General features: G+C 42.2%; 1 protein-coding gene across 1 annotated transcript in view; it reads right to left on the bottom strand.

Annotated features, from left to right (window-relative positions):
• The window catches only part of stxbp4 (syntaxin binding protein 4), an 85,872-nt gene that overhangs the window by 33,349 nt on the left and 37,638 nt on the right, over positions 1-14,885 (bottom strand). Inside the window, exons 12-18 of the mRNA XM_038974603.1 lie at positions 14,359-14,456; positions 13,807-13,903; positions 13,674-13,685; positions 13,471-13,482; positions 13,343-13,354; positions 6,858-6,982; positions 6,046-6,135 (exon numbers count right to left, since the gene is read on the bottom strand). Of these exons, the coding sequence (XP_038830531.1) occupies positions 6,046-6,135; positions 6,858-6,982; positions 13,343-13,354; positions 13,471-13,482; positions 13,674-13,685; positions 13,807-13,903; positions 14,359-14,456 (446 nt within the window). The remainder of the gene's footprint in view (positions 1-6,045; positions 6,136-6,857; positions 6,983-13,342; positions 13,355-13,470; positions 13,483-13,673; positions 13,686-13,806; positions 13,904-14,358; positions 14,457-14,885) is intronic.

Below are 14,885 nucleotides of genomic sequence, written 5' to 3' on the forward strand. Positions count from 1 at the left end.
GAAAGAGAACATGACTGAATCAAGATAATCAGAAAACCTGAAGATAATTTGTGATTTTGGCAATGAGGCCCGTTATGTACTTCCCCAGAGTCAGATAAACTTGTGGATACCATTTTTATGTCTCTGTGTCCAGTATGAAGGACACCCCCAGGTGGTGAGGGTAAGCAACAACACATCCGCCACGGTGACCCTCAACACGAGGGCCCATCCTGTACTCCCTGTTCACCCACGACTGCGTTGCCGCACACGACTCCAACACCATCATTAAGTTTGCAGACGACACAACGGTGGTAGGCCTGATCACCGACAATGATGAGACAGCCTAAAGGGAGGAGGTCAGAGACCTGGCATTGTGGTGCCAAGTCAACAACCTCTCCCTCAACGTCAGCAAGACAAAGGAGCCGATTGCGGACTACAGGAAACGAAGGGCCGAGCACGCCCGCATCCACATCGACAGGGCTGTAGTGGAGCATGTCGAGAGCTTCAAGTTCCTCTGTGTCAACATCACTAAGGAATTATCATGGTCCGCACACACCAACACAGTCGTGAAGAGGGCACGACAACACCTCTTCTCCCTCAGGAGACTGAAAAGATCCTCAAAAAGTTCTACAGCTGCACCATTGAGAGCATCTTGACTGGCTGCATCACCGTTTGGTATGGCAACTGCTTGGCATCTAACCGCAATGCGCTACAAAGGGTAGTGCGTACGGCCCAGTACATCACTCACTGGGGCCGAGCTCCCTGCCGCCCAGGACCTCTATACCAGGCGGTGTCAGAGAAAGCAGCCACCTAAGTAATAAACTGTTCTCTCTGCTACTGCACGGCAAGCGGTACCGATGAACCATATCTGGAACCAACAGGAAACTGAATAGCTTCTAAGACTGCTAATTAGTTATTTAAATAGTTAACCAATAGCTACCCAGAGTATCTGCATTTAAAAAAATATATTTAACCTTTATTTACCTCGGCAAGTCAGTTAAGAACAAATTCTTATTTTCAATGACGGCCTACCGGGGAACAGTGTGTTAACTGCCTTGTTCAGGAGCAGAACGACAGATTTCTACCTTGTCAGCTCGGGGATTTGATATTGCGAACATTTCGGTTACAAGTCCAGCGCTCTAACCACTACGCTACCTGCCGCCCCTGCATTGACTTTTTTGATTGATCACATATGTTGCTGTTACTGTTTATTAGGAGAGGGATGGAGTGCTGCATCAGATGACCTGGTCTCAACCCAATTGAGATGGTTTGGGATGAGTTGGACCGCAGAGTGAAGGAAAAGCAGCCAACAAGTGCTCAGTATATGTGGGAACTCCTTCAAGACTATTGGAAAAGCACTCCTCATGAAGCTGGTTGAGAGAATGCCAAGAGTGTGCAAAGCTGTCATCAAGGCAAAGGGTGGCTACTTTGAAGAATCTCAAATATAAAATATATTTTGATTTGTTTAACACTTTTTTGGTTACTACATAATTCCATATGTGTTATTACATAGTTTTGATGTCTTCACTATTATTCGAAAATTTTAAAAAATAGTAAAAAATTAAGAAAAACCCTTGAATGAGTAGGTGTGTCCAAACTTTTGACTGGTACTGTATATATATATATTTTTTTTTAAATGCCTCGTGCCCCTGCACATCGACTCGGTACTGGGACCCCATGTATACAGCCAAGTTATTGTTACGCTTGGTGTATTTATTCCTCATGTTATTATTTTTCAATGATGTATCTTTTTTCTCTCTCTGCATTGTTGGAAAGGGCCCGTAAGAAAGTTTTTCACTGTTAGTCTACACCTGTTGTTTGCAAAGCATGTGACAATTTCTTTTGACTATACAGGGAATAGGGTGCCATAACCAAGTGATTTCCATACCAACCCAGTGTAGTGTACGTAGAAGGTTAAATAATTACACTGCTGAATACACAGACGAAGCTTCTCAGCCATTCAGGTTATTACATATGCAGTAGTCGTAGTGCTTAGGAGTTTAGAGTTACTCGCACACAGCTAAACCTGTTTGTGTGTGTGTGCATGTGTTTGTGTGTATGTGTTTGTGTTTGTGTGTACGTGCATTGTCTGTATGTGTGTGTGTGTGTGTGTGTGTGTGTGCATGTGTTTGTGTGTATGTGTTTGTGTGTACGTGCATTGTCTGTATGTATGTATGTATGTATGTATGTATGTATGTATGTATGTGTTTGTGTGTACGAGCATTGTCTGTATGTATGTATGTATGTATGTATGTATGTATGTATGTATGTATGTATGTATGTATGTATGTATGTATGTATGTATGTATGTATGTATGTGTGTGTGTGTGTGTGTGTGTGTGTGTGTGTGTGTGTATATGCATGTGGCGCGTGCATTTGCATGTGTTTGTGTGTTTATTACAGTAGAGCATAACCTGACAACCAGGCAGTGACTACATAAAGTGCCTTCAGGAAAGTATTCACACCCCTTGACTTTTTCCACATTGTTGTTTTACAGCCTGAATTTAAAATGGATTCAATTGAGATTTTGTGTCACTGGCATTCACACCACATAATGTCAGAGTGGAATGATCTTTTTAGAATTTTTAACTAATTAATAAAAAAATGAAATGCTGAAATGTTTTGAGTCAACAAGTAAACCCCTTTGTTATGGCAAGCCTAAATAAGCAGAGTAAAAGTCTGCTAAACAAGTCACATAATAAGTTGCATGGACTAATAGTGTTTAACATGAATTTCAAAAACAGATTCAACCACAGACCAGGGAGGTTTTCCAATGCCTCACAAAGAATGGTACCTATTGGTAGATGGGTAAAAATAAAAAAGCAGACATTGAATATCCCTTTGAGCATGGTGACGTTCTTAATTACACTTTGGATGGTGTAACAATACACCCAGTCACAACGAAGATACAGGCGTCATAACTAACTGAGTTGCCAGAGAGGAAGGAAACCGTTCAGGGATTTCACCATGAGGCAAATGGTGACTATAAAACAGTTACAGAGTTTAATGGCTAAGATCGGAGAAAATGTAGGATTGATCTACAACATTGTAGTTACTCCATAATACTAACCTAAATGAGAATAAAAAGAAAGCCTGTACATAATAAAAATATTCCAAAACATGCATCCTATAAGGCACTGAAACAGCAATTTTTAAAAACTTTATGTCCTGAATATAAAGCGTTATGTTTGGGGCAAATCCAACACATCACGAAGTACCACTCTTCATATTTTCAAGCATGGTGGTGGTTGCATTCTGTTATGGGTATGCTTGTCATTGGCAAGGACTAGGGAGTTTTTTTAAATTAAAATAAATGGAATAGAGCTAATCACAAGCAAAATCCTAGAGGAAAACCTGGTTTAGTCTGCTTCCCACCTTTCAGCAGGAGTTGCTTACCTAGACGACATTGAATGTTCCTGAGTGGCCGAGTTACAGTTTTGACTTAAATCTGCTTGTAAATCTAATGGCAATACTTGAAAATGGCTGTCTAGCAATGATCAACAAGCATCTTGACAGAGCTTGAAGAATTCAAAAAATAATAATGTGCAAATATTGTACAATCCAGGTGTGTAAAGCTCTTAGAGATTTACCCAGAAAGACTCACAATTGTAATCACTGCCAAAGGTGATTCTAACATGTATTGATTCAGGGGGTTGAATACTTATCTAATCAAGATATATTAGTGTATTAATTATTTTATTTATTTTTTCCACTTTGACAGAGTATTTTCTGTAGACCTTTCACAAAAAAAAAAAGACAATTAAATCCATTTTAATCCCTGTCACGTTCTGACCATAGTTCTTGTGTGTTTTGCTTGTTTTAGTGTTGGTCAGGACGTGAGCTGGGTGGGCATTCTATGTTGTGTGTCTTGTTTGTCCGTTTCTATGTTTGGCCTAATATGGTTCTCAATCAGAGGCAGATGTTTTGTGTTGTCTCTGATTGGGAATCATATATAGGTGGCTTGTTTTGTGTTGGGGATTGTGGGTGGTTGTTTCCTGTCTCTGTGTTTTCTCTGCACCAGATAGGGCTGTATCGGTAAGCCACGTTTGTTATTTTGTATTTTGTAAGTGTTCACTGTTTAATCGTCATTATTAAATCATGTTGAACACGAGCTACGCTGCGTCTTGGTCCGATCCCTGCTACACCTCCTCTTCAGACGAAGAGGAGGAAGGCTGCCGTTACAATCCCACAACAACTTTTTGGAAAAGTCAAGCAGTGTGAATACTTTATGAAGGCATTGCATGCAATCGTTGTCGTGACAAACATGCAGTAAAGAAGGAAGATATGAAAGAAAGAAATAAAGATGTTACCATCCCGGTTCCTGTTGGGCATATTAATATTTCCTGTGGATAAATGTGGATATTGATCTGTGCTCTTTATGCAACACTTGTATCAGAATATGCATCTCAAATGGCACCCTATTCCCTATATAGTGCACTACTCTGGTCAAAAGTTGTCCATTATAGGGAATAAGGTACCATTTGGGACGCATCCAGAGTGTGTGGGAGACCGACCCGTAGAGGAGTGGAGGTGAGGCCAAGTGTGCTGTGTCTATGACTCACAATACAGAGAGGGTCTATTTATTTATTTTACTTAGGGTCCACCCTCTTCTGTGTTCCCTGGAGTCTCGCACTTCAAACAGTGAGTTTGTTACACTGTTCCGTCTGTTTCTCCCGCCTACACACGGTGCTGCGGAGATGCTACTACAGGATGTGCTAAACCAAGTGCTCTCAACAAGCTCAGAGTACGCTTCCGAAATGATACCCTATTCCCTATATACAGTAGTGCACTACTTTTGAACAGAACCCTGGTCAAAGTAGTGCCCTTAAAAAGTAGTGCCCGGAATAGTGTGTAATTTGGGAAGCGTTCTCTGATAGGATGCTTATGGATGATGGCATGCGTCGAAGGGACCGTGACTGCTCTAGTTGCACTAAGGTTGATTAACCACTTAGTGATGTGGTTCAAGGAGTTTATAATGAGGGGTCTGTTTGTTTCAGTATGGGATACTCATGTGGTTTGGTGTATGTAGTATTGGATACTCATGGGCTGATCAGTTGATCGGCCGTGTCCGAATACTCCTCCTTGTGCTCTAAATAGTAGGCTTTTTTTGTGGTATGTGAAAATAGAACGTTGTATATGTGAAATTTCCAAATTGTAGTTAAAAGCTTTAAATGCGTAGTCATTTTGGCTTTTCATCGAGTAAAATTCGCTGCACACTATAGAGAAGGGGAATCTTCTTTCCAGACCCATGTGTGTTTGACAACAGCTTATAATCAGATAAGGAGACTCGCTTTACCAAAATGAACGAATGCTGGCGCATTACACGACTCATTGTTAGTATGGTTGAGCTAGTACGTTTATATCTGTTGCTTATTGAATGCAGTTTTACTAAACAATATGTTCTAAATAGTATGTAGTACGATTAGTACACAGTATGGCTTTTTAGTAAGTAGTAGGCAAGACACAGCCATCCACAAGAGAATCCTGTTCTTGTATTATTGTATGAATTCCATAGGCTAAGACCAAGAAAAGACCCTTGCTTGCTCAATCTAAGCTGGGATCTAAAGATACATTTTGAAGATATAGTGCTCGTATGCTACCACTTCCCGACTTGGTTACTACATGATCCCATACGTGTTATTTCATAGTTTTGATGTCTTCTCTATTATTCTACAATGTAGAAAATAGTACAAATAAAGAAAAACCCTGGAATGTGTAGATGTGTCAAAACTTTTTCCACTTGTACTCTATGTACTTTAAGTGTGCTTGTTCAGAACTCCCTCTGGTGAATGGGGAAACCCAAAAACAAATGTCACAATTCAACCAGTAAACTTCCAGTAAGTTCAGGTCAGATAAACTATACTAACACACCTGTTTGACCTTGTTCAGCTCTCCCTGCATCTGCAGTTGAAGTCTCTCGGACTCTGCCAACTGCTCCTGGAGAACGTAGCGACACGGCAACAACAAAAAATCATAAATTGTCTATATACTGTATATGCTCATGTATTCACGTTTCTGTTTTCTGACCTACTAATGTTTGATTTCTCGAACTCCGGTAATATGTACCTGTAGTTTCTTGATCTCTCTCAGAGCCTCGATGTGGTCTTTCCTCAGTCTCTCCATCTCCTCTAGGTCATCAGAGTCAGACAGTGAAGTCTGATAGATAGAAAGACGGACAGCTTTAATGCATATAAAACACATTACTATACTACACATATTACACCTTCAAGCAGAGCATCAACAGAGCAACATTCATAACCACTGCATGTCAAGTTTACTACAGCAAACATTAACGCTACAATAGACAAACACTCTTTGGGGCTGATTCCCAGACACAGATTAAGTTTAGTCCTAGACTACAAAGCACTTTTAATAATGGAGGTTCTCAATTGAGCTTGCTTTTTAGTCCAGGACCAGGTTTAACATGTGTCCGGGAAAACGCCCCTTTGTTTTAGCATACAGATGTAAGATCTTAATTTGATCACCCTGTTGCAGGAGAAATGTAATGCAATGCAGGACATTTAAAACTTAGTTTTAGTGCTTAGTGTATTTGAGGTTTAAAAAGGCTTCTGAAGTTCGTAATTTCCACTTTGAAATTTCTGACTTGATTTTCCCTTATGTAAAATGTATCAACGCCTACAAAAATGTCCACATAATAATTCACAATCCTGTTATTTTATTTTCCTGCTGTAGCAATTTGGGTCAAAGTAAGATCCTACAACTGTAAGACATAGATCTGCAAATTATTTTCAAAATCATCATACCTATATCAAATTTCACAGTCTGACGTGCACGTAAACAACTACAGTACATTAGATTTGATGTATTTACACAGGAAACCCATTGAGGCTGGAGTGTACAGAATTAATATATCCTACCTGTGTATTGGTGGGTGACTCTAGGAGGCTGGAGAGGTCTTCTGACACAAACTTTAACCTCTGACCTCCCACCTCTGACTCCTCAAACTGTAGCTTGAACAGCTCCCGCGTCAGCGTCTCAAAGTCTGTACACAGAGAGACAACGTGTGTTTTATAATCACAATCTATAAATACAGTCCATTCGGAAAGTATTCAGACCCCTTGACTTTTTCCACATTTTGTTACATTACAGCCTTATTCTAAAATCGATTAAATAAATGTTTTCCTCATTAAATCTACACACAATACCCCATAATGACAAAGCAAAAACAGGTTTTTAGGAATTTTTGCAAATTTATTTAAAATAAAAAGATAAATAACTTATTTTAAAAAGTATTCAGACCATTTGTTATGAGACTTGAAATTGAGCTCCGGTGCATCCTGTTTCCATTGATCATCATTGTTTCTACAACTTGATTGGAGTCCACCTGTTGTAAATTCAATTGATTGCAATAAAATGCAAATGAATTACTTAAAAATCATACAATGTGATTTTCTGGATTTTTGTTTTAGATTCCGTCTCTCACAGTTGAAGTGTACTTATGATAAAAATTACAGACCTCTACATGCTTTGTAAGTAGGAAAACCTGCAAAATCAGCAGTGTATCAAATACTTGTTCTCCCCACTGTACGTGCTTTCAGTTCGTCTCATTTATTTTCCAGCGATTGAACGTTAGCTAGCATGACGGAAGGCAAAGGCAGATTATACACTCGTCGCCTGATCCTCACAAGGCACCCTGATCTTTTCCCGCCAAATCTGTTTCCTTCTCCAGCGAATGTCGGGGATCTGGGCCTGGTCGGGTGTCTGAAGTAACTTCCTCCCGGCCGACTCATTGAAGAAAAACTCTTTGTCTAATCTGAGGTGAGTAATCGCAGTTCTAATATCCAGAAGCTCTTATTGGTCATAAGAGATGGTAGCAGCAACATTATGTTCTTACGTACAACGCGAAGGAAAAAAAAAATAGCATGGTTGGTTAAGAGCCGATAAGATGGCAGCCATCCCCTCCGGCGCCATCTTCTAACTCCAGTCGCCTAATGGATGTAGTAGCATAGCGGCTAGGCTATAGATGGCTGAATCATGGGGTTTGACATCTGCATTTGTTTAGGCTACCGCAATGGGCTAATCATTAGCTACAGTAGATCACAAACTCTGAGTGTTCAAAATTGTGGCTTCGATACCAACACCAGCTTAGTATAATGATACTCAATACCATCACATTACCACTGTGAAAATATGCCTTGAAGTCAAAAATATACAGCACTGTTACTGTATAAAAGGCATGTGGTCAACTCTCCATCTGGAGAGCTAGTCCACTGGGTGTGCAGGCTTTTGCTCAAACACACCTGAGTCAGCTTAACAAGGTCCTGTTGAGCAGTTGATTTGTAGAATCTGGTGTTTGAGTAGGGCTGGAACAAAAGCCTGCACACCCAGTAGCTCTCCTGGAGGTATTATGCTTAAGCAATAATGCATGAGGGGGTGTGGTATATGGCCAATATACCACGGCTAAGGGCTGTTCAATGTGGAGTGCTAGGACACAGCCCTTAGCTGTGGTACATTGGCCATATATCACAACCCCCCAAAATGCCTTATTGCTATTATAAACTGGTTACCAACATAATAATAGTAAAAATACATATTTTGTCATACCCGTTGTATACGGTCAAATATACCTTGGCTGTCAGCCAATCAGCTTTCAGGGCTTGAACCAACCAGTTTATAATATAACAATAGAACATTAGCCTACAACAAAAAATCTAATAAAGATAATTCCCTCATTCAGTGAATCAGGTATCAAATGGCTATACTTAGGAGCAAGGTAGCTAAGTGAATGGCTCTCGACTGAGTTTTTCCTGTTCTAAGTAAGACATGTCTCAGCCTCCAGTATTCATGCTGCAGTAGTTTACGTGTCGAGGGGCTAGGGTCAGTCTGTTATATCTGGAGTACTTCTCCTGTCTTATCCGGTGTCCTGTGGGAATTTAAGTATGCTCTCTCTAATTCTCTCTTTCTTTCTCTCTCTCGGGGGACCTGAGCCCTAGGACCCTGCCTCAGGACTACCTGGCATGATGACTCCTTGCTGTCCCCAGTCCACCTGGCCGTGTTGCTGCTTTCAACTGTTCTGCCTGCGGCTATGGAACCCTGACCTGTTCACCGGACGTGCTACCCGTCCCAGACCTACTGTTTTCAACTCTCTAGAGACAGCAGGAGCGGTAGAGATACTCTCAATGATCGGCTATGAAAAGCCAACTGACATTTACTCCTGAGGTGCTGACCTGTTGCACCCTCGACAACTACTGTGATTATTATTATTTGACCATGCTGGTCATTTATGAACATTTGAACATCTTAGCCATGTTCTGTTATAATCTCCACCCGGCACAGCCAGAAGAGGACTGGCCACCCCTCATAGCCTGGTTCCTCTCTAGGTTTCTTCCTAGGTTTTGGCCTTTCTAGGGAGTTTTTCCTAGCCACCGTGCTTCTACACCTGCATTGCTTGCTGTTTGGGGTTTTAGTCTGGGTTTCTGTACAACACTTTGAGATATCAGCTGATGTAAGAAGGGCTATATAAATACATTTGATTTGATTTGATGAAAGAAGTCCGTGGAGGCTCCGCAGAGGAAGGACCATGAATTTCATATCAATAAAAAGTTTAACATAAAAATATATATATATCTTTAGATAAAACCATACTAAATACACTGCTCAAAAAAATAAAGGGAACACTAAAATAACACATCCTAGATCTGAATGAATGAAATATTCTTATTAAATACTTTTTTCTTTACATAGTTGAATGTGCTGACAACAAAATCACACAAAAATGATCAATGGAAATCAAATTTATCAACCCATGGAGGTCTGGATTTGGAGTCACACTCAAAATTAAAGTGGAAAACCACACTACAGGCTGATCCAACTTTGATGTAATGTCCTTAAAACAAGTCAAAATGAGGCTCAGTAGTGTGTGTGGCCTCCACGTGCCTGTATGACCTCCCTACAACGCCTGGGCATGCTCCTGATGAGGTGGCGGATGGTCTCCTGAGGGATCTCCTCCCAGACCTGGACTAAAGCATCCGCCAACTCCTGGACAGTCTGTGGTGCAACGTGGCGTTGGTGGATGGAGCGAGACATGATGTCCCAGATGTGCTCAATTGGATTCAGGTCTGGGGAACGGGCGGGCCAGTCCATAGCATCAATGCCTTCCTCTTGCAGGAACTGCTGACACACTCCAGCCACATGAGGTCTAGCATTGTCTTGCATTAGGAGGAACCCAGGGCCAACCGCACCAGCATATGGTCTCACAAGGGGTCTGAGGATCTCATCTCGGTACCTAATGGCAGTCAGGCTACCTCTGGCGAGCACATGGAGGGCTGTGCGGCCCCACAAAGAAATGCCACCCCACACCATGACTGACCCACCGCCAAACCGGTCATGCTGGAGGATGTTGCAGGCAGCAGAACGTTCTCCACGGCGTCTCCAGACTCTGTCACGTCTGTCACGTGCTCAGTGTGAACCTGCTTTCATCTGTGAAGAGCACAGGGCGCCAGTGGCGAATTTGCCAATCTTGGTGTTCTCTGGCAAATGCCAAACGTCCTGCACGGTGTTGGGCTGTAAGCACAACCCCCACCTGTGGACGTCGGCCCTCATACCATGGAGTCTGTTTCTGACCGTTTGAGCAGACACATGCACATTTGTGGCCTGCTGGAGGTCATTTTGCAGGGCTCTGGCAGTGCTCCACCTGCTCCTCCTTGCACAAAGGCAGAGGTAGCGGTCCTGCTGCTGGGTTGTTGCCCTCCTACGGCCTCCTCCACGTCTCCTGATGTACTGGCCTGTCTCCTGGTAGCGCCTCCATGCTCTGGACACTACGCTGACAGACACAGCAAACCTTCTTGCCACAGCTCGCATTGATGTGCCATCCTGGATGAGCTGCACTACCTGAGCCACTTGTGTGGGTTGTAGACTCCGTCTCATGCTACCACTAGAATGAATTCACCGCCAGCATTCAAAAGTGACCAAAACATCAGCCAGGAAGCATAGGAACTGAGAAGTGGTCTGTGGTCACCACCTGCAGAACCACTCCTTTATTGGGGGTTTCTTGCTAATTGCCTATAATTTCCACCTGTTGTCTATTCCATTTGCACAACAGCATGTGAAATTTATTGTCAATCAGTGTTGCTTCCTAAGTGGACAGTGGACAGTGTGATTGACTTGGAGTTATTGTGTTGTTTAAGTGTTCCCTTTATTTTTTTGAGCAGTGTATATTTATGTCACCAAATAATTGATTAAAACACACTGTTTTGCAATGAAGGACTACCGTAGCCTCAGCAGTACTCTATAGGGTAGCACCATGGTGTAGCCGGAGGACAGCTAGTAATTATGTAATTATGACAACTTCCAGTAATTATGACAACTTCCAGAGGATGTCCCGATCCCAATCAAAGGATCAGAGAATTAATCTAGTACTGAAAGCATAAGCTACAGCTAGCTAGCACTGCATAAAATGTGGTGAGTAGTTGACTCAAAGAGAGGACAATAGTTGAACAGTTTCTTTCAAAATTAAGGAGAAGCAAGAGAGAGATAGCTATATTTGGTTGTATTTAGCAGTTAGCTAGTTTAGACTACTCAAACAACCAGCTCAAACAGAGAGGGATGCAATTGTTGTGGGAAAACAACTAGTTGGCTATGGCTATCCATCACTGGAACTCTTCCAAGTCAAGGTAAGCTTTTGTTTGATTAATTTGTCACTGGGGCCACCAGTGTAACTGCTAAACTGCTTTCTGACTGTACACCGTACTGTATGATTGTAGCGAGTTTATCAACACGTTAGTTCTAGTAGATATGTTGACTATGACCTGACAACCGATGTAGACTGTTTCTTAAAAACGGAAGAAAACAGAATGAAACAGGGATAAACATGCCTGAATTTGTCCAATAGAAACATTTGCAACTGTTGGACCAATGATTAATCATTGGAGAGCAAGTGGGTGTAGTCAGTGTGTTGTGCAGTGAATAGAATAGAGTTTTTAGAAAGTAGACGGAAAGAAAGATTGGTTAGAGAGAACAAGATCACTAAAGTCAATGCTTTAATCTCATTGGATGTTAATACAGTATTTTTTTTAAACTCTATTCTATGTAAACTTTCATTCATAGGCTAGGTTGTAGAAACCTCATGATGGGTGCAGGGAAAACTTGAGCTGGGTGAATGTCATCTGAATGTAATAGAAACAAGGCCATGCTCATACATAAAATAAAATAAATCATTCTCCCTCATCTTAAAGGGCACCGACCACTGAAAGAAGTTAGCTATCATCTAACATGTTCAGGGAAAGCATGATGGATATTTTGATGTGCAACATGTCAATATAGGATCCAGAATGATCAGATATAATTTTGGCCCTTTAGAGATTAATTTGCCTACATGTTTGTGCATATTGGCCTAGGGCCTCGGCTATTTGCCACATAACTTAGGCCTACCACCTGTGAAAGTTAGAACTCAAAACACACTAGCTAGATTGCTCACTCTAAATATGATATTGTTGCTAGATAGAAATGCAATTGAACGCACAGTAAATGTAATGTCCTACAAAAATGTTCCATTGGTAGGCCTATATAGCCTCTTGATGTAGGCTATTCACCGCAAATGGTGCTCTCGGCTCCGTTCCGCTAGCGTATCATCTCAATTATATACTCCATCTTTAAAGTGCTGTTACATCCTCTATATTGATCGATGAGAAATAATTGTTATACTCACATAAATATGAAACTCTCCTCTTTTTTAACAACAGTAACAGTAGTTGTTTAAAAAAAACTCTTTCCCGGGAATTACATTTCAAAATGTTGCTCAACTGTCTGTATGCTTGTGCTTCACAGAATGCATCTCTCCCTTCACTCTGTGTGCAAAGGGGGGAGAGGGAATGAGAGCCAGCACTGAAACAGGGACAGGGCAGATACTTTCATTGCAGGAAGCAGGTTAATGCACATTACTGTTGACCAAATAATGGTTTTACAACTAAACAATCTGCAAGAACACTCTGAAGCCTAATCACAAACATAAGGAAAATTGCTTCGGTAAGAGGGCAATGTTGGTTTTGGTTATTTTCATTTCTCGTCCCAGCTCTAATTCGTTTTGTTGTCTATCAAATTGTCTTTTATTATTTTATTGCCATGGTGATACAGGCACAACATAACAGAAACCCTGTAGCCATGTCTGTCGTATTTTAAAATACATTTGAAAACTGAATTTGAGACATGTTAAGGCCTTTAAATCAGATAAATTAATAAAATATTTTTTAAGACTTTTGAAGGATGTGCATGTGTTTAGGATAAGTATCAGCCATCAGGGTTAAACGTACATTGTCTTGCCCTGGAGGCAGAACTGAGCGGTTTCCACTAGATGGGCCAGCTGCAAAGACAAAATTGGCTAGATTTTGATGAAGTGTAGTCTTACCTGCGCAGGCCACTGTCAGAGCAGGGTTAGGGTCAGGTAAGGTTATGGGGAAGTGTAGTCTTACCTGCGTAGGCCACTGTCAGAGCAGGGTTAGGGTCAGGTAAGGTTATGGGGAAGTGTAGTCTTACCTGCGTAGGCCACTGTCAGAACAGGGTTAGAGTTAGGGTCAGGCAAGGTTATGGGGAAGTGTAGTCTTACCAGCCTAGGCCACTGTCAGAGCAGGGTTAGAGTTAGGGTCAGGCAAGGTTATGGGGAAGTGTAATCTTACCAGCCTAGGCCACTGTCAGAGCAGGTTAGGGTCAGGTAAGGTTATGGGGAAGTGTAGTCTTACCTGCGTAGGCCACTGTCAGAGCAGGTTAGGGTCAGGTAAGGTTATGGGGAAGTGTAGTCTTACCTGCGCAGGCCACTGTCAGAGCAGGGTTAGAGTTAGGGTCAGGTAAGGTTATGGGGAAGTGTAGTCTTACCTGCGTAGGCCACTGTCCCAGCAGGGTCTGTTTGTAGTCTGGCCCTCAACGTCTGTCTCTGTGCCTCTGTAGGATTCAGTCCCAATGCATCCAGAGCCTGGCAACACACACAGAGTTACACACACACACCATACTCTTAAATATGACCACACACACAGACTAGTAAACCACACACACACCTAGCGTGACTAAGCATGCTGGATGTGAATACTGCCTATCGATATTGCCATGATGTCGTGGGAGAATGATTGGAGCAGCTCGGACAATGCACAGTGAACACACTGAGCACACACGTTGGCTGTATGGTGCAGTGTAATCAGGCCAGAGCACATGACAGACCAGCAGCAGTAATAGCTTATTGAGCAGTGTCTCTGCAGGGATGAGGCTAAATCAACACAATCAATACAATGACCCTAATGTCAAACCACATCCGTACAGTACACACACAGACACACACACACAATTATAAACATTCCCATACACATACTCTAATTCTTAGACACATACATTAAACCATTACACACTGATAAACACACACGCTTCCACACTGACCTGCTCCAGCCTCTCCAGTTTGAGGCGACAGATGGAGCTGAGGGAGCACTTCCTTTGTGGTACGTGACTGCTGACTGGCTGCCATACAGGGGAGGATTCTGGGTAGAGGGAGACAGACAGGTAACCAAGTGAACCAGTGACTGGGTATAATAACGCATAACGTTGTTGTTGTTTATGACAAATGTATTACATTTATTGCATATACATGTTGAAAAAGAAAAGCTTATAAAATGGAGGAGAGAGAGAGAGGGGGCAGAGGCAGAGAGGGCAGAGGCAGAGAGGGCAGAGGCAGAGAGGGTAGAGGCAAAGAGAGAGGCAGAGAGGGCAGAGGCAAAGAGAGAGGCAGAGGCAAAGAGAGAGGCAGAGAGGGCAGAGGCAAAGAGAGAGGCAGAGGCAAAGAGAGAGGCAGAGGCAAAGAGAGAGGCAGAGGCAAAGAGAGAGGCAGAGGCAAAGAGAGAGGCAGAGGCAAAGAGAGAGGCAGAGGCAGAGAGGGCAGAGGCAAAGAGAGAGGCAGAGAGAGAGGCAGA

The sequence above is a fragment of the Salvelinus namaycush genome, chromosome 35 (assembly GCF_016432855.1).
Source record: "Salvelinus namaycush isolate Seneca chromosome 35, SaNama_1.0, whole genome shotgun sequence".
Lineage (NCBI taxonomy): Eukaryota > Metazoa > Chordata > Actinopteri > Salmoniformes > Salmonidae > Salvelinus > Salvelinus namaycush.